We start from the raw sequence: 19,480 nt of genomic DNA on the forward strand, positions 1-19,480 counted from the left end.
GTAATACCCAAAGCTACTCCAAGGAGATTCTGCAATCCTTCCTCCAAGATCCAGGACCAGCAGCTGACCACCACTAGTGAGGACTGTCATGGAAAACATTTTTCCTCTCAGACGCTATGCTGATACAGTGGGCATAAACAAAAACCTTACTTAGTCTGAGTACACTTAGTGTCATTCCTTCTGCATATCTGTATCGTTCAAAGGTCTCAGCACGTGATCTGAGAGCTTCTGAGGTCTCCAGACATTTACAGACAAATCCAAATACTTCTAATCTTTGAGGGAAACACAAAGTACATGTATCTGTTTTGTCCGAAAACTGTTACTACTGAACGTAGTTCATTGAAGCAACAGCAGACAGCCAGAGATAACAACCAGGACTAAGCTGTCTAAGTGCAACTATTTGCTGATGTGCACATCTGTGTACGGATCCAGGCCTACCTACCCCAGCCGGGGTGAGCATAGGGCCTGTTCTTTTACACTCAAATACTTCAGTATTCAGAATCAGTGCGTAATTCTCCCTTAAGAACTCCATCACTGATCAAAACAAGAGCATATTTATTTCAGTACAAATATTGTCTGTATATACACTGAAAGACAACACGCAAAATATTTGATTATAACCAAGGGAGCTAGACTGCTTGTTTTGCTTTTAGGAATGATTTCTCTCTCCCTTCATTAATGCAGCAGTCAGACAAATGACCTGTCCTGTATTAGTGACTGATCTCGATCTTATGACTTAGTAAAATGAATTAGGTAGAAAAATTATTCATGCTGAAAACATGAATGCCAAAGCTTTGCATGCAATCCACTTCTGAGGGGCCACAAAGCTTAAATGAAAATAAACAATTTAACGTATATATTGTAAGTATCATTTCTGGCATTAAGATGAGCACCACATCTTTTCTGCTCCCATGACAAAGTACTGCAATTCGTGGCCTGTCTCCCCAAATTTTTACCATACTACTCAAGGAAAGAAAATACTGATTTAGAGAGACTGAGGCAAAATTCTGGTCTTGCAGAGGCCCTACTGGGCAGTATTAATCACCATGATATTTTCATGCTTTCAGCAAGATACATACTTGCAATATGTTTGCACAATGGCTGCCCCAAAATATGCAAATACAAATATTTGCCAGTCTAAGAAATTTCAGTTGAAAATTTTAGTACAGATTTAAATCAGTATTTCTGACATTTGAATGCCGATGGTCTAAAATTAAACAATAGCAAAATACTTACAATTTTAAGATATGTTTAATTAAAAAAAAATTGACTACCAAATTTCAGATTAAAACAACAACATTGAGTTCTTCATAAACACTGCATTTTTTGAAATGGTTCCGATATGGTGCTGTACAAACTTTAACCCTGTCAGCACTAGTCTTTGCTATAATATTCAGTAACTAGCTATTTACATTTTTAAAACATAACCTCAATCAAATGTCTGCCAAAGAGCTAATTATGTAACATATTAATTATCTAATTATATGATTTTTACTAAGCTATGCAATTAGCACCTGCTTATATAATTTCGTATTTTATAGTTGCAACCTGTTATGCAATTAGGAAAAAGGTAAATTTTCAGCAGAACTCATCACAATGTACACTGGACAAGAATAAGACGGTGACATGTGTCTGAGTCATATCCGCTGTTTCCAGATGGAAAAGTGCCTAGATGTGCTGTGAAACAAATGGACATGCTATTAAGAGAAACTGGATTATTAAAATTTACAACCTCTTCAAACCTTTTTATGTTACTTGGTATTTCTGGATGCAGCAATTATATATTTAAAGATACTAATCTGATCTTAGAGTGGACAAGAAATTTATCTGAGAAAGCTAACTGTGTAAGAGTAATTGTTCTCTTAGAATATGATGAAATACTGTGATTTTGTTTTAAAGAAAAGTGGACTCATTGGCTAATTACAGGATTTTTCAGTTTTCCAAACAATTAAAATTGATGGAAAGACTGGGCAGGGGAGGCGGTCACTGCAATATTCTGATTTCTATTTGATAATATCATCTTAGAAAGTTTTTTAAAAGAAAATTTTCAGTGATATTTCACAGGAGCAATTCTACACATACAGGATGGTAGGGAAAAATTATAATTAAATACAGTTTTTAAAATAACAGTTGTTAAAATTGTTAAATGGGTTGCTGGGTTTCATGTAATCACATGGTGAACATCATAGTAATTCTGTTTACCATAAAGCTTGAGCTTACGCATATGACTGAGCTTAAAAGAGGTCATTCTCCAGAAAGTTGCCCATTTTTAAAATGCCTCCTTACCATATAAATGACTCAGCAAAAGGACATATTTCTCAGCAGAATCCCCCACAAATAACTCTGTGCTTCACAGAGACGGGAAGGTAGATGGCCTGGTTGTGCCAGGTGGTTCTCTAAGGACACCAGATACAATGGTTTTACATTGTCCAAAGATATGATAAAGTGACTAAAGATTATAGAAGACAAAGAGCAAGATTCAAAAGAGTTTTGCATGCCTAAATCCAAAATTGTGATGACCAACCCAATACACTGGCAGCCACTTACCCCGGAGACATCAAAACCCTGCAAACTTTGAAATACACCTTTGCACATGCTCAGAATTGCCCTAGACTGAGCAGAGGGGTACCTAGCTCACACACACTATATGGTGTGACGTTTCAGATCCTTCTGTGAGAGACTACCTCATATAGACCAGCGTAGCTAAGCCCCTTTCAAAACACTTTTTAAATCACTGCTGAGGGAAACAATAATGTTGTGTATCATGCTGAAGTTCACAGGAAATCATCAACCCCACCATCAAGCAGCAAAGAACACTAAATTCATACAGAGAAAAAACAAAATAAATCATAATGACCAACTGAAGTAACCAATGGCACCCATTTAGAAAGCTCAGGTTCAAGGATGGAGAGGTCTTTAGACCCGAGGCAGGTAACTTTTTAGATGTAGGATGTTAAAAGACACCCCAAATCTCAGTATTCCTTATTGGCTAGTTCATGTATCTCCATGTGACAAAGAGAAAAACCTTCCATGTGCCACCACAAGAAGCTAACAATTAAAATCAGCAAGTCCCAGTCTCAGGAATAGGATATCTTATGTACAACAGAAATTCAGCTTCACCCAGTAATAATGACTTGGGGGTCACATTGCAAGAGTGTAAGCACAGTCATAACCAGAATAAGGTTTGGATGCACTAAACAAAATAAATGTGACTCCTTCAGAGACTGAGTTATTAGGCCAATATCATAAGATAGTTCTCACACTTGTGAATCACTTTCTTCTACAGGGTGATGTTATATGGTTTTTGCAGAGTATATCATTAAGTATCTCTCCAATTTGTGATACTCCAAAATGCTTTTGTTCATAGGAAATGTGGATATGCAACATCATTAGGATTTTATATCAAGTGCAGAGACCACTACAAATACTTAACCACCAGTCCTGCTTGCATTTACATATTTGAAAATTAAAGGTAAAAGGACTTCCTATCTGAAGTCATACATTTGTGTTTGCGGGACTTGATTTTAGAAAATTAAGTGAAAACTGGCAACCCCTTTTCACTATCATCCATATTTAAGCATTGCTGTGTGAAAATGTAATATTTCTCTTTTTGAAATAACTGATGAGATGTTACTTTCATCTCCACTTTTGCATCCCTGCTCAACTCAGTAAGTTTACACATTGAAATTTGGTTTTAGTTCTTTCAGAAGAAAGAGACAATATAATGCACAGAAAAATAATCTCTCACCTTCCAAATCTTCCTTTTCAAAATGCGTTTTGAGAATGGAGCGAGTTCCACCTCTATCCACAACAGCTTCTTCATCATTTCTCTACAAAACAGAAAAAAAGACAGGTAAGCTGCTTCTCATTTGGAAACCATTGACAAGATTGAATAATGCTATGAAACAAAGATAAGTTTACTGTTTATTTATTTACTCTTCTCCCTCAGAAATTAAAAAAAATCTCATTTTCCTTATTATAATCTATTCCTTATATGGCAATTTTTACTGACGTGATTACAGCTGACTTTGACATGAAGAAGCAAGTTCTTCTGTTAAATCTTGCAGGATGATGAGTAAACTCTGGCTATTGGGAACTAAGAAAAACATGAGCCAATAAGACAATGAAAGAGATGAGATAAGAAATATCTGACTGAGGCAGCTTTTTTCTTGTGCTCTTGAAGAAAGAGATTGTACTTTTTTTTGTCTCTAGACCAGGATATATCCCGAGCTATATGCAGAATTCCCAAACTATTAGCACTTGCAATCTTTATACTTTAGCAAAGCTAGAGAATGCTACTCAGTAACCATACGATGAGAAAGAAAATATTAATAGCATAAAAACACCTGGCTTCACTTATTGATGAACTGCAAAGCTTTTGCTTTTCTTTGCAAGCAGAGCTGTAGTTACAATGAAAGCAGACAGCACAGTCTAATAGTGCAACACAGAAAAACTATTCTTTTTTAGTAACATATATTTTATGTTTGATTTTATACTGTAGCCATATACACACTGTAACAGCATAAGAAAGGAATACCTTCATTCTCTACTGCACTGTACACATACTATGTGCTGAAATGATTTATTGGATTTATTGTGATCAGGCTAAAAAAGCTAGAGAAACTAGTGATTTTCAGCCACTTCTGACACAAAATAGTCACGATTCCCTGAATACAAAATATTTTGGGGGTTCAGCCTTGAGGCACCGGATGCAGTGCTAAACCAAATATTGGCTTCACTATGAGTGTAACATCACCAACTGTAAAAAAAATAGTTGCTAAATGCAGCCTACATTTCACAAAGAAGAGACTGAGAGTGGTTTTCAGTGAATGAGATGAAAAAAAAAGGATGAATTACACAAAAGCATCGATTAATACACCTTGAATATATATTTACTTGATATTAGTGGAAGGGTTTTAGTAAGAGATATTAGAACTAAACCTGCCTGATTTCAATATATAAAATTGGTATCTTAATGAATGTCTGAAGCAAGGGGATTTGAATACCAGCATTACATGCTAAATACAAATCTATATATAGAATGCAATGGAACATAACGAGAAATTACACCACATGAGCACCTCTCTTTAAAGAGCAGATGCCCCAGGCAAAAAGATTTGCATCTAGATCTGACTATCATGTATTCTGGATCTAAGTTTTTGTTTCAGGCTCCTCTCTGTCTTAAAAATAGCTGTCATACTGTAGCTATCTTACATAGAAAAGTCCTAGGAATGTGTCAGCACCAAGCATCTGGGCTGTTAAAGAAAGAGAGAGAGAGAGAGATTGAGAGCGAGCGTTACAGTGTCTTTATTAGAGCTTTGGATCAGATAGTAGCAAGTAACAAAAATCTGACAATGAGAAAAGGCCTTGTATTGAAACTGTTATGTCTTTTAATAATTTAGAATTAGCTAGTAATCTACTAGGATGCACCGGAACAGTATAATACTGCACAAACCATTTGATCATCTCAGATAAAATTAATCCATTATTTTAAGCAGTAGGACATAACTGGGTGTGTGTGGAATGATGCCATGCCCCTGGGTGAATGGTTAGGCTGGATGCCAAAGGCCAAGTATTATAGCCATGTCAGAAGCAGCGCTATTCTAGCACAAGTCATAGCCAACAGCATTTTACTGATCCTGAAATGGCCTTATGGAAGCAATGTTAGGGGAAATTCTGTAATGGAGAAAATATTAAAATGCTGGACACTTCAAAGCCTTTACAGATCTTCTAAGTAAACTAAATACAAACTAGTTCATTAATATTTATCAAAATATGCTCATACACTTTGACTTCTCCTTTCCCATGTGTTTGATTTTCAGCTTTTGGCAATCATCTTCTTCCCTGCCTCCTCTTCCTGTAATGTCACAGCAAGTCTCAGCCCTGCCTCATTCTCAGAAGTGGGTTTCTTCCATTAACATTACAGGGGAAAAACAGCTTAATTGGGAGTTTTGTGTTCTAGCCAATTCATGTGTCAAACTCTGCACAAAGTCCAATTAAACAGGCCTTGCACTGTGCACTCTCACTTCCCAGGGAGCAGCATGAAAGCCACCTTGCATTTACCAGTACAAGAGTCACCCTGCTTTTAGTCTGGAAGTAATTTCTGGGATTCCTATACTGCCTCCTTGGAGGAGGGGACCAGGGAGGGAAGGGCTGGCTAGTAGTTTATCACAGTTAGGTCTTAATCTCATTTGGAGGTAAGCACTATAGCAACATAAGTAATAGTGGCAAATCCTCTCCACTTTCACATGATGACTAGAGACTAGAAAATCAATTTCACTTGGTAATTCTCTGGTTTTTATTAGCATGTCAGGACAACTGTGGAAATTATTATTTTTAAGTGTTGAAATAAATGAGAGTCTGAAACAGAAAATACAGGCAAGAACAACCATATGATAGTCATGGAAGAGAGAACTCATGCTTTGGATGACTTTTAATGAACCACACAACCACCAACCTCCACTCTAACATCCTCAAAGAATATACTAAAACCATGACCCCCCCGCAGTTTTGCCCATCAATTTCAGTGTAATCAGAATAAGGCATGAAGATTAATGTTTTTCACAGTCATGAAATGTTCATGTCAGAATTCTAGCTCTTCTTCCTTTCACCCCATTTGATGATGAAAGACAGAAATTTTACATGGTGCACAAATCTGCCAGGACTGAGGTGTTTGAACTATATTGATATACTGGAGCAGTCTGCAAACAAATTTGTGGACACACTGACCAGGTATGAGTCCTTGGAACTGTCCATTATTGCAATGAGCTGCTTGCTGAGTCCAGTGAACACTGTGGTCTACTGCTTAAAGCATGGGAGAGGGATCCAGGAAGTGCCCGAGCTCTAATCCTGGCTCTGTCACTGACTTGCTGTGTGGCCTTGGAAAAGTCATTTAATCTCTGTGCCTCAGCTTCCCCATCTGTAAAATAGGGATAATAATACTTACTTATCTACCTTCCTCACTAGGCTGCTCTGTGCCATAATTAATATTCATATAGCATTTCAAAACTGTAAAGCACAGAAGTGCTAAGTAGTTCAATTCAGGAAAGTGCCCAGTTTACACATATAAAGAGATGATGATAGTAGACCGATAAATAATCAGTAGACTGGTAAATAATCAATCAGCAACATTTAGGGATACATAATACAATTTCTTAACACAAAACCAACTTATATTAATACTGTGCAGTAGTTTTACAGTGCACATCTAGGACAACTAAGTGGACAAATTTTACATTATAAGTAAACACATATCAGGCCTGCTTTCTCTTGGTCTAATCAAAAGTAATACTACAGAAGTCAGTTGAATTATGTTTCTGTGAAGCTGTAATTAGAGTGCAATAAACTTATCATATTTATAAACAATCTGACATTTCTCTGTCTTTTAAATTATTATTTGCAAATGTTTTATGTTTTTATATACTTACAGACAATGGTTTTACCTAAAATGTAGGGAGAAGACTATTTCCCCAAAACAGTACAATATCAGCAAACACACAGGGGAACAAATAATGTATCTGGGATAAAAGAGCAGGAAACTGAGGCTTCTAGATAGAAACCACAAGCTCTTAGAGATATCGCCACTGTCAAATCCTCTGCCAGGGCTTTCAGCAACTCAGTCCAGGATTTCACCTGTTACTGTGTTCATTCACCTGTGTTCACTTTCCAAATGAATGCTGAAATGACCTTTATCACACTGCAGATATATACGTATATATACACATACCTACACACACACACACACACACACACACACACACACAGAAAGGACATTCCCCAGGACATTCCAAAGCTAGAAAAATGACCTCTTAATTTGGGAAAGCTTCCCAAATTGACTCTCTGTCCCTAACTACTAGTCATAATGTGTTGCAAAGAGACTGATTCTTAAACCTACCATCTCCCAGTACTGTGTACTGCCACTCTACACTTCAGTTCTCATAGAACGTATATGCTTTCAACATGTGATAAAATTCAATTAAAGGTAGAGGACTGAGTGGAAAGCAGATGAAAGAAACTCCTTTCAAAGATGTATCTGTACAAAGGCACATGACATGCATTTTTAAATACATATATGCCAACATACACACATACACTTGTAGAACTTAAGTATAATTCTGGATGATGGAATTAGGATATATTGTTTATAAAGCAGCCTACAATGATGAGAAGGCAGATTAAAATCTAGGTGACCATACATACATTTGAAGCTGTTTATGTATTTATTATAGGTATTTATTAAAAAAGGAAAACCAAATACATGATTTTAAAACACTTACATACATTATAAAAGTGACCTAAATGTTCTGCAGACACTTATTGATGATAACCTGTGCTGATTACTACAGTAAACAAAATAATAGTTTGACAATAAACATACATGATAATATAAAAAAAAGGATTAAATAGCTGCAATGAATGTGTCTCCCTGTCCTTCCCATTGTAGGTACTCTGTTCCACCAGTAATTATATTGGTTGGTGTTAATATACCTTAAACAGACAAGTCAAAATGGATAGTACTAAAATTCTCATTTTATATGGAAAACTAGAAATTATTTATTTTCTTCATCCTTCTTTCTATCTTTCTTCTCTGACATTCTTTTCTGACATTTGGGCACTGTTTTCAATAACAAGAATCAATTGCAAAAAGTACTAGTATTTCAGAAAACTGCTTGGGGGGGGAGGGGGTCAGTTAAATTCTTAATACACCCACAATGCAAACCACATCATAGCCAAAAAGAATCCTTCTTCAGCACCTCCTTTTCTGTAAAATATATGACATAGCTGAAGCCATTTTGATTTTTTCCCCACTAGAAATTACGCATCTGACACACCTGCTGACTCATAAGGAAAATAATCACAGTATTAATTGCTTCTCCATATAAGCCACTTATTGATGATTAGACAACATACATAATTCTAAAATGCCATCTGGAACTAAGGAACGCCTGTCAGCATAAAACATTAAATACTGCATTCCTATGAAAACCATAGAAGCTGTAAGAGAAAAAGATCTTAGTTACTTTATATTATCAGTAATTATGTATACTTGGGAGATGGAGCTCTATAATACATTAATTTCAGTTTATGTAATTTGTCATGAAGTTAGTGGTATAAACCTTTTGTATTCAAATTTAAATTTGAATTTTAAATTGTCTGTAATGAGATTCTAAGCATTTATCCAGACATCACACACACATAATGATTGCCTTCCTAGTCTGATGATTTTTTTTTTTTTTTACATATCTCTCTATGTTGTACTATTTTCACAGACCCACTACATGGCATTTGTATTTTTAAGATCATTTTGGTTAAGTTCAGCTTGAAATATAATAACGATGGCACTGTTAAAGATATAGAGAAGTGCATTGGCTGAACTCAGAAGCTGTCAAGAACATATAGAAACTATCTTGAAAAAGACGATTAGCCTAAATGGTTAAAAAGTTGTTTTATGTAAATGGATACTACCCTGTTGTAGGAAGCAAATCACTGGTGGCTGCCATGTTCAGCCCTGTCCTCTAAAGTGTCCTTGAGCAGACACAGTCACACAAAATTGATTTAATGCACAATGTGTGTGCCCACAATTTAGATGCTACAATTCTTTTCTCTTTCCTGAGACAAGCACAGGAAAAAATCCCTTAGAATATTATTGTATTTTTAACTGTTTATATTATGTACCATCATATTTAACAATCTGCTGAGGAAGAAAGGACTGTGAATTTTATCTTTCAAATGGAATATAATTGCTTTTTCCATTCCACTAGCTATACTATCACATTGTTTTCCCCCCTGACTCACCGATTAAGGAAGACCCATCAAAAAACATTTATAATGTAATAAAGTACGGTCTATAAGATCTAAAGAACTATTTTTAAGTGTCCTTTTCATTGTCCTGTTTCCGTGATAATTTTCTGCAGCAATTGCTCCTAGTTAACACACAGCACATGCTCCTTTGGTCAGCTCCACTCCACATAGTGCAGGCTATGCAACAAAGTAGAAAGCAATTAGTTTTCATTCCAGATTTGTATCTTCCCCAGGGCTGCATGTCATATGCATAAGAACATCTTCCTCTGTCTCTTCTTCCCTGTTCTTTTCTCTCATTTTATAGCAAAACCCAGGATGCTTAATATGACTCAATAAAAAAATACCATCTTCTGCAATGCTGCTAAAAATTGCAGTAATCAGCAGCAGCTCTGAAGAACTGATTTACTGCTGACCTAAGACTGAACACACGTTTAATATAGTAATGCAGTTCCTTTAACATATAAACATAGATAATCATTGCAGGCATTAAATCTAAGCACATACTATTGCTGTAAATTTGATGAGACTAAACATTAATGGAAATGCAGACACAACTAAAACTAAGCAGTCTTAGAGACAAGGAAATGCTCACTAATACATATAATTCCTGTGTTCATCTATACTGAAGAGTCCTGTGCTGGTTATATACCAGCATGTATAATAGAGCCACTATGAACTGATGCATAAATGGATGCATAACCACTAAAGCAGATATTGATCCAGTATCTTCTTTCTTAGAATAGCCATTTTAGGTAGTCTCTAGATGCAAAACATTTCTTACATTTGCAAAGCAAATATGTTATTCTACTCTATCTATTCTTCTTAATGTATCTATGCATCTAAAGACAAAGCTATTTAAAGAAGATGAAACATAAAATCTAAGAATAATAACAATTTAATTTGTTGCAGTAGTACCTAGAAACCCCATTCCCCTCTCTCCTCTCTCCCATCAGAAAAGAGGACTCTGTTGTACTAACAGCTGCAGCAACAAAATAAAGTGGGGGAAGCAATTCCCACTGAAAAGGTTTGATAAACTGTTTGGAGCAATGGATTAATGTGCTATACAAATAATGAACTGTTAAATTCTTTCTGGATTCTAGTACCTGTTTTGAATTTAATTGCAGTTGTGCTTATCAGGTCTTATATGCCTTGAAGTAAAATTATCAGGAATGTCTAAATGACCTGAGCACCTTACAAAAACTGAGTGAGGTGCCTAGGGGTTGTGTTCCTTCTAATATTTTCAGGGGTGTTAAGATTCTCACAACTTTTTCCCTTCTTTCCTATCATATCTGCTGGATTTGTAAACTAATCTTCATTCAATTGCTAGTCTCAGCCAGACCTCCGAAAAACAGAAGACGGTATTCCTTGCTGCTAGTGTAAGGGATATGGAAGCTAGATGCCATCTGTATGACTGAGATTTTATTTCCTTTGCTTCATATTTTTCTTTACTACTTTGTCAAAAAATTAAACAGTGATGGAAGCAAGAACACCATAGATTTCAGGCTGGGGTGTGGTTATTTTTTCTTCTGTGGTTGTTATTTGAAAGTCTTATGTCATCTTAGTGTAGTCTCATTAGCTGAAACCCTCTGGTTTCACTTCATAGCAATGGCTATGTCAGCTATGGCAGAGAAGGCCAACAGCATGAAGATAGATGTGAACACTTTATCCAAAGCCCAAATGAGATTTATCTTTAGCTTGTCTGGATCCTCTCTTGGCCTAATGCCAGGTGAGGACAGATCTCGGATAATAGCATTATTTAGGTGAAGCTGGAAGTTAAACTTCTCTGGAATGGGCTTCCTGGACAGCAAATAAAAGTCAATTATGTTAATTGCAGGTTTCTTAATCAGCAGTAAGATATATTGGGTTTTACACTGGATAAGTTTCCCATCTCAAAGGACCTGTTTTCAGCTTCAGTTAGAAAAGATGATGTGTTTTCACATTTCTTTTGCTAGAAATAGGGTCAGTAAGGAAAATCATAGAAGGCAATCTCCTTGCAGCAGCTACTTATGCGGAAGAAGTAAGTGCAAAAAAGAAAAGAGGTCATGACCAACTTATCAGGACCTGTTTCAACACAGCTACAAGGCTGAGGAGAGAGGACTTTTTCACTTCCTTTACATCCACATGCTGTAGTCTGAAATCTGTATTCATTTACATACAAACGTGTCAAACATGATTCGAAATGTCTTCCTTTTTCTCACAAACTGTCACAGGAACAAGTAAATCCATGTAGGTAAAGCATTCAGTTTTTAGTGACAACAATCATAAGCTTCACACATGTTGTTTTTTTTAAAGGAAAAAAAAGAAAAAGGAAGCTAGTGGAACTTTTACTGGTTGCAGTTGTAAGGTATTATATGGAAGAATGTCATTAGCCAGGTTCCCCCCAAATGTTACGACTTTGATCTTCAAAACTCACCTCCTGAATTTCATCTCATAAACTCCACTGGAAATTGTAAGTCCTTCAACAAGCATCCAACACACTGCACATTACAAAATGCACTCCAGGTTAGAAAAATAAAAAGTAAATAAATTTATGACAGAATGGCCCAGGGTGACATACCACAACCTGGTTTTGAGTTCAGATTGTGCTTTTTGCACTGTGGGTGCAAAAACTTTCTGGCATTTAGCAAATCATTTGCATAAAAAATTAACCCTGAACATAAATATAGCAAAAGCTGCACATAAAATACAGTTTCTTCACCATATGGAAGTTGTTCTCTGCCAGATTTACCACCTGAATTTCCAGGCATTACCTAGGATCAAGCACCCCCCTTCCCTAGCCTCCATCGCAAGCCCACATGATCAATGATACATTAACTCCCTCTCTTAAAAGCATGGACGTAATCTTTAGTGATTCCTGCATTTCTCAGACCTATCAACAATATTTCAGTTCTATTTGGTGAACAAACCTTCTCTACAATCCTAGAATTATTCAAGGCAGCAGGGAGGCTGTTCCAAGACAGAGATATCCTAAACCCAGATTAATTCCATAAAACTTCAGGCATCTAAATGAAGTTGCTTAAATTGGAGATGACACCCTCAGCTCTTCTAATAGTCAATGCAAAGAGATTGGCACTTCCAGAGGATGAGGAACATCTTAGATTGACTGTCACTGAAGATGGGCCAAAAATAGCTGAGACTTAGGAGAGTACTGCAAGGCTGTGTTATATATGCTCTGCTTATGACTATCTGGGGAGACAGGATAGTAGACTGGATGGACTGTTAGCTTCATTGCGATCATTCCCAGGTAGCCAAACTCACCTCTGACCTTTCTTGTGAATTAGCACCTGAGAATGTGCCAGCAACGCCACCAATATTGTTGCTCTGCTAGTAGTGAAGGAAGCCTGACTGAATCAAATTCACTAAAATTTAAAAAAGAGCATGCTCCTTTTATCATTTTTATCCATTGCCAAGAGAAAATTATTGACTTAGAATACCATACAATTTTCTGTAGCGTGTTCAGAGATTAAATTGGACTGCTTTTGGTCCTTCAGAGTTTTCTTCTATAAGTTCTATTATCTTGCTCCAGAAAAAGAGATCGAACCATGGTCAAGAGCGATCAAAGCTCTCAAAATTGAAAGATGGATTTTTTATTTTTTTTTTAATAGCAGAAACTAAATAACTGGCTTGATGACAACTGACGTTACATTTTTCTGACAAGTTTGGCTATCCTGGCAAAAAGGCATGGATTCAAACATAGGCTTTAGTCTGAAGAGTTCCCAAGTCACCTGTATCTTCAAGGGATGATATCAGCAGAAAATCCAGAAGGGATGACCCAGTATTTCCCCTCTACAAAGATTTAGGTTGATCTACATGGTTTGTTATCATGAGTGATTTTATCACAGCAATACTGCTTCTGCAATTGATGTGATTGAAAAAACAGAGATTTCTATCATTCAGAAAAATTCTGCTGTGCATGACTACACAGCTACTCTAACAGAAATTAAGAGACTTTTTGCGCTGCCTATGTAGTCACAACATAAGACAAGAAAACGCTTCATCTCGTAATTAGATAATGACATTCTAACTATCTTCTTTCTCACTTCATCTGCCTCAGGTGATCAGTAAGCCATGGTGATCTGGGATGACTATGCCAGAGAAGACAGGTAGAAGCCACTGTACTGACACAGAAAATAAAAAATAATGATGTCCTCCAAGCTGCTGATATTATGATCTGTTATCTGAAAGTTCAGAAGGTCTCATTAATTCACGAAGGGATTAAAAAGCAGTAAACAGTGAAGAAGCAGTGAAAAACTAAAAAAGAAAATGAAAAGCAGAAAAGAAATAAGTGAGATAATGAAATCAATAGTGTGCTCTGTGAAATAACACAGCAAACAAAACAGATTTCAGATCAAATTTGAAGTTAATTTGAAGTTGCTTTTGCATCATTTTTAAATATTACCTATGACAAATAAAGCAAGGGAATGAAATACTGCACTGGAAAGAGAATTTTTGTATCAAAGACTTCACTCAAAATATATTCAGAAAGTGATCATAACAGTGGACTAAATAATGATGGATTTGTATAGTTTAAAAGTCTAGACATATATATATAGATAGATTCAGGAATTTGAAACTTGCTGCCAAAGAATCACTGATAAGTATGAATTAAAAGCAGTAGTTCAACTGGTCCTTCTGCCTCTCAGAGATCTCAGAATTTGACTTGAACAAATTGCTTGTCTGTTGTAATCTGGAAGCTTTAAACATCATCACTTCCATGACCTTTTTGTTCTGGACCAGTCAAGATATTTGACAATGATAACAAGCTAAAAGTCAGAAACAACTGATATGATTTTAATAGCATGCTTTACATTAAAACTACAGAACATAACTTTTAGAAGGTAAAAGGGACAAATAGGACTGCAGAGTAGAAAGCAAATGTGAATATGGCATTATCAGATTATACGTGACTTATCAGTGCTTCTGTGTAAAAGGAATTTTATTGTTAGAAAAGAGATTTGCTATTTTCATTGTCAATATTCTGATAATGGCACAATTTATAGATCAGTGTGTAGCTGTAGGGAACAGCAAGGGTGGATACAGTGATCTCCATTAGAGCTTTGAAGGATATTATCTAACCTTTCCCCATGTTTATTTTAGGAATCTGGAAGCCTATCTGGTGATGGTGGTGGTAGCTATAACATTTGAAACAGAAGACCAATCAGGATTGCATTCCTGTTATAGTGGGAAAGCTTTTCCAAAACAACATTTTCCCCCGCCCTTTTCACAGGCATATTCTTTACCTGTTTACTCATGTATTTACTAGATCACTAGCATCACATTAAATTTGTCCTTTCAAACTCTATCTCCCTCTTCATCTAAATCTCTCTAGCTTTTAGTGTTTTGAGAAAATGGCAGAAATAATCAGATTTCAGGTTTTACTGGCCCCTTGTCAATAATGAAATTTTTGCAATATATTTGATTATTTGTATTGCACTACACTACTTTAAAGTGAAACAATTACTTACACAATGATGAGAAACAATATCCAGCAGATGCCCTCCACACCCCTCCTTGCCAAGACAACACCAACTTCTTTTATTAAAGAATGGATTTTTTTGTGGCGACCACAAAATAAGAAAGTCCTTATGATTTAAATATTACACTGTAAGCTACTTAGATCAGAGTCATTCATTTATTACAGGTTTGACCAGGCTTAGTACAACAGTACAATTGCATGATCTCAATGCAATTACTAAACAAATAATAATAATCTCCTGTTCTGTATTTGGTTTTAAATGCATCTTTGCTGGTAACTGCAAATTCTGCTAAATTGAGACTACCTTTGTTTTACTTAGTACTCTAATTAAATACAGATGTGTGTGCACATGCATGCATGGAGAAAGAGTAACAGTATCTGTGGGCTCCATTGACATACATGCTGTCCATAAATGTATGATGTGACAACCAATATTTCAAATAAGTTGTAATTTAAAAGACAAGTTATAGCAGGTGTACAAACAATAGGCAGTCTAGAGTTAAGAAGACTGGGCAACCTAAATATAATGGCATGTGCACACATTTAAATATAGTTACAACTGTAGCAATCATTAACAGGTTATACTTAACTTTATACATTACAAGAAAGAATTCGGAGAAGGAGTTTCAACAAAGACTGGGCACTGTAAGAGAAAGTGCACAAATGATTGCAAGGTGAATAGACAAGTAGGAAATCAAAGCTGATACTGCCACTAGAGCAAAGACAAAATTCAACTTTGTGATAAAATATCTCTCTTAGAAGGGAGAAGGCAAGTTGTCAAGCTTTTAAGGAAAGATGTTTGTATTTGAGAAGGTAAGTAAATAGATTTTAAAAAGCAACTGATGTAGCCAAAGTGATAAGCCAAGACGATATTAACAGCAGTAAGTGAAGCAAAGTTGTAAGTATTAAAGCCAGACTGAAAGATGAGATCACAACAGTCATGGTGTTGAGGCAAGCAGGCCTTCAACGTGAGTTATGGCTGTAAGGACAAACAGGAACCATCAGACTGCAGCTGCGTAGAGCAAGACGCAGCAGACACAGTCTGAATGTGGAGCTGAAGTAGGAGTCAGTCAGGGGTAGGATTAGAGGCGGATGCTTCTAAGACCACATCAGGAAAGAAAAAAAAGCCCAGGAATTGTTCCTGAGATAATTATAGTCAGATGACTGCTGAAGACCAAGAAAATATTCTGAAATAGGCTGAGTTAAATTGGAGGAGGGAAGACTACTAAAAATAAACTTTTGATGTCTTCATAAAGATGATGTTTATGGCTACATTATCCAAAGTTAGGGTGTAGAGGAAGATGCAAAGACTGAGGATGGAGTCCTGTGGGATCTAAACACACTTTTACATACAGAAAAAATAGCAGAGGGGAGAGGAAGACCTACCTAAGAAGAAACTGAGTCTGAAAAGAAAGTGAATCAACCAGGACAAAATGACAAATGCCTAAGAATAACAAAATTTAGTGAAGAATATAGCATAGCATCTCCAAGAGAGATGTCAGACGGAGTGGAGGAGAATAAAAGACTACCCTGGAATTCTTCCAGGATGGAGTCATTTGGAACATTAGTGAGACAAATTCCAGTGCAAAAGACAGAAACCAGAAGTAAGCATTCTAGAAAGGCATTGAAACAAAGGGTATGAAGACGACACTTGTGCAAAGCATGCTCAGGGGGTAGGGAGATGAAGGAAAGGATGAAGGATAGGATAATCTGGGGAAAAGAAACTTCTGAATGTGAAGGGGAGGGTTTTGGTTTTTGTTTCTTTTCACTTCTTAAAATGGAAAGGTGTATTTGTTGTGTAAGGGAAGGAATTCAAGTAGAGAGATAGAAATGAAAAAAGAAAAACAGCAGAAAGAAGTCAGAAGGTGGATTGCTATCCAGGGATAGGGTCATTGGAACAGGCCAAAAGACTAGAGAACAAAAGCTAGCATCTGTTTCAGAAAATGAGGAAGAAGCTTGAATTTTGACTTTATTTAAGAGGTTCACATGAGGAGAAGTGGAACAGATAAGCTGAATGGAGAACTACAGGATGAATAAAAAGTATGGAACAGGCAAAATTGCAAGCAAAGATACTCAGGACAGATGACAACAACGCCAGAGATTAAGAAGTGTAGAAAGACAGCAGAATCAAAAGATTTTCACCAGAGATACTCAGCAGTATCTCCGCAGCATGGCAGATGGCATTAGGAACTGAGAAACTGGATACTGGGTGTCAGCCAGGACCATGAATTGTCATAAGGGTTTGAGAAGAACAAATAAAATAAAGCCTGGAGGAAATCAATATGCTGATAGAGGAAAGGCAAGTAGAGAGAAACAAAGGAAGTAAGAGCAGAAAAGAAGTGATCGAGACTGGCAAAACAGAAGTTTTACAAAGTTTAATTCTTGGAGTGAGAGAACGAAGATACTGAAAAAGTTCAAATAGTTAATACTGATGAACTAATGAACTCAGAGAGCACAGTACTTAGTGAAGGCTAAGACAAGTGTTGCAACTGATTTGGCAAATGGGCTACAGTTCAAATGAGAAATAACAGCACCAGGGCAGCTAGAGAGTTGGATGACCATCCATATGGAAACAAAAGTACGAGAAATCATGAAAGGAAGAGAATAAAGTTGCAATTCAAAGTCAGATAGGGAGATGGGGTAGGTAGAGTTGTGTTCATGGCAGATGATAAAAACGTTAGAATGGCAGGCGGGAAGAAAAAAGAGGAAGAGCTAGGAGGAAGCAGAGCTTAAAAACAAGATCACAGAAATGCCAACTTATCTGACACAAATTCTGAGTGGGTATTGTTAGAGCTAACAGTCTCCATAAAAAGGACCACTGAAGAGGTAGTATTAATAGACAAAGAGGGAACAAAGTTCTGTGGGCTGCAGGGAACAACAGCAGGTGAAAAGACAATAGCTATCTATGTTCTCGGAGACCACTAACATTGTAAAAACATCAAGAGAATAAAAGAAGAGCAGGTAACAGAGAATATGAGTTTTGCACCTGAGAAAAAAAAGAAAATGATAGGAATGACATAAAAATGAGGCTGAACCAGAGGCAGATGGAATTTAAGGCAAAAAGGAAAAGGCAGAGAAGATCAGAAAAAGTGTAATCTGGACATTGGTGGATAGGAGTATGAGAAGCATCAGAAAGAACAGAAATAAAGAAACAAAAATAAAACAATGAGAAATAGCAAAAGAAAGGAAACAGTAGCATCCTGACTGTTGCTCTTTCATATATCCTGACTCCTCTCTTGTCTGAAGCTGTTGCACACATTCTCAACGACATACATTTGTTGTTTTAACAAACTACATGTTGATTCAAAATGCTAGTTGATAAGGATGATTTGCTATGACATAGCTATATCAGGAAAAGATCTAATCCTGAAACAAACATCTTTTTTCTACTGCAGCTTACACTGCTTGCCAAGTCTATATAAGCTGTATCAATGAAGACATCCTATACTTGTACACTTTGAAACTGTATTAGAAGTACACACCAACATAAACTAATATATCTTCTGTAATGTAGAACTGGACTAATCTGAGCCTTATTCTCCCAGCAATATTCATTATATTGTTTTGTTTGCCAAATAACATGCCGATTGCTTTATTCTTATCACCATATAGTATACAAGAGAGTAAGGAACATCACTGGTTAAGGAATCTTCTCCATCCTTTGAATTAGAGGTATCTGGGCTCTTACAGAGGGAGTATTTGGGAGTTTTTTGAAGGAGCTTGTTTTGTTCTTTTAAGCCTCTTTTCCACTCCAAACATCACAGCTGATACCTCTGTATAAGGCAGGTATATTAGATGTCTACAAGAACGTGATTTGTATTCAGAGGCTGAATAGGGAAATTACTGTCTTTCCCAAAATAGCACTGTGGGTGGTGGTATTAAACGAAGACAGTTTGAGCCAGATTCAAAACACACAAAAATACATAGTTCTTCACACAGCATATAGATAAGCTATGGAACTCCTGTGGATACTAAATGTTTACATGATTTCAAGAAATGAGGGGACATGTTCAGGGAAGAGAAATCTATCACAGGTACTAAATCAAAAACACCATTTCTGGAACAGAAAGTCCTTTAGCCATAAACTGTGAGGTTCTGGAAGACCATCCAGGGTATCTATCACTGAACACTTGTCCCACTCTTACACATTTCACTAGGCTTTTGACCACTATAAGAGACAAGATACTGGGCTAGATGGACTCT

The 19,480-nt window shown here is 36.5% G+C and overlaps 1 protein-coding gene across 1 annotated transcript in view; it reads right to left on the bottom strand.

Annotated features, from left to right (window-relative positions):
- The window catches only part of SLC4A10 (solute carrier family 4 member 10), a 124,725-nt gene that overhangs the window by 97,094 nt on the left and 8,151 nt on the right, over positions 1-19,480 (bottom strand). The window contains exon 2 of the mRNA XM_067298548.1: positions 3,749-3,830. Within this exon, the coding sequence (XP_067154649.1) occupies positions 3,749-3,830 (82 nt within the window). The remainder of the gene's footprint in view (positions 1-3,748; positions 3,831-19,480) is intronic.

Source organism: Apteryx mantelli, chromosome 6 (assembly GCF_036417845.1).
Source record: "Apteryx mantelli isolate bAptMan1 chromosome 6, bAptMan1.hap1, whole genome shotgun sequence".
Classification (NCBI taxonomy): domain Eukaryota; kingdom Metazoa; phylum Chordata; class Aves; order Apterygiformes; family Apterygidae; genus Apteryx; species Apteryx mantelli.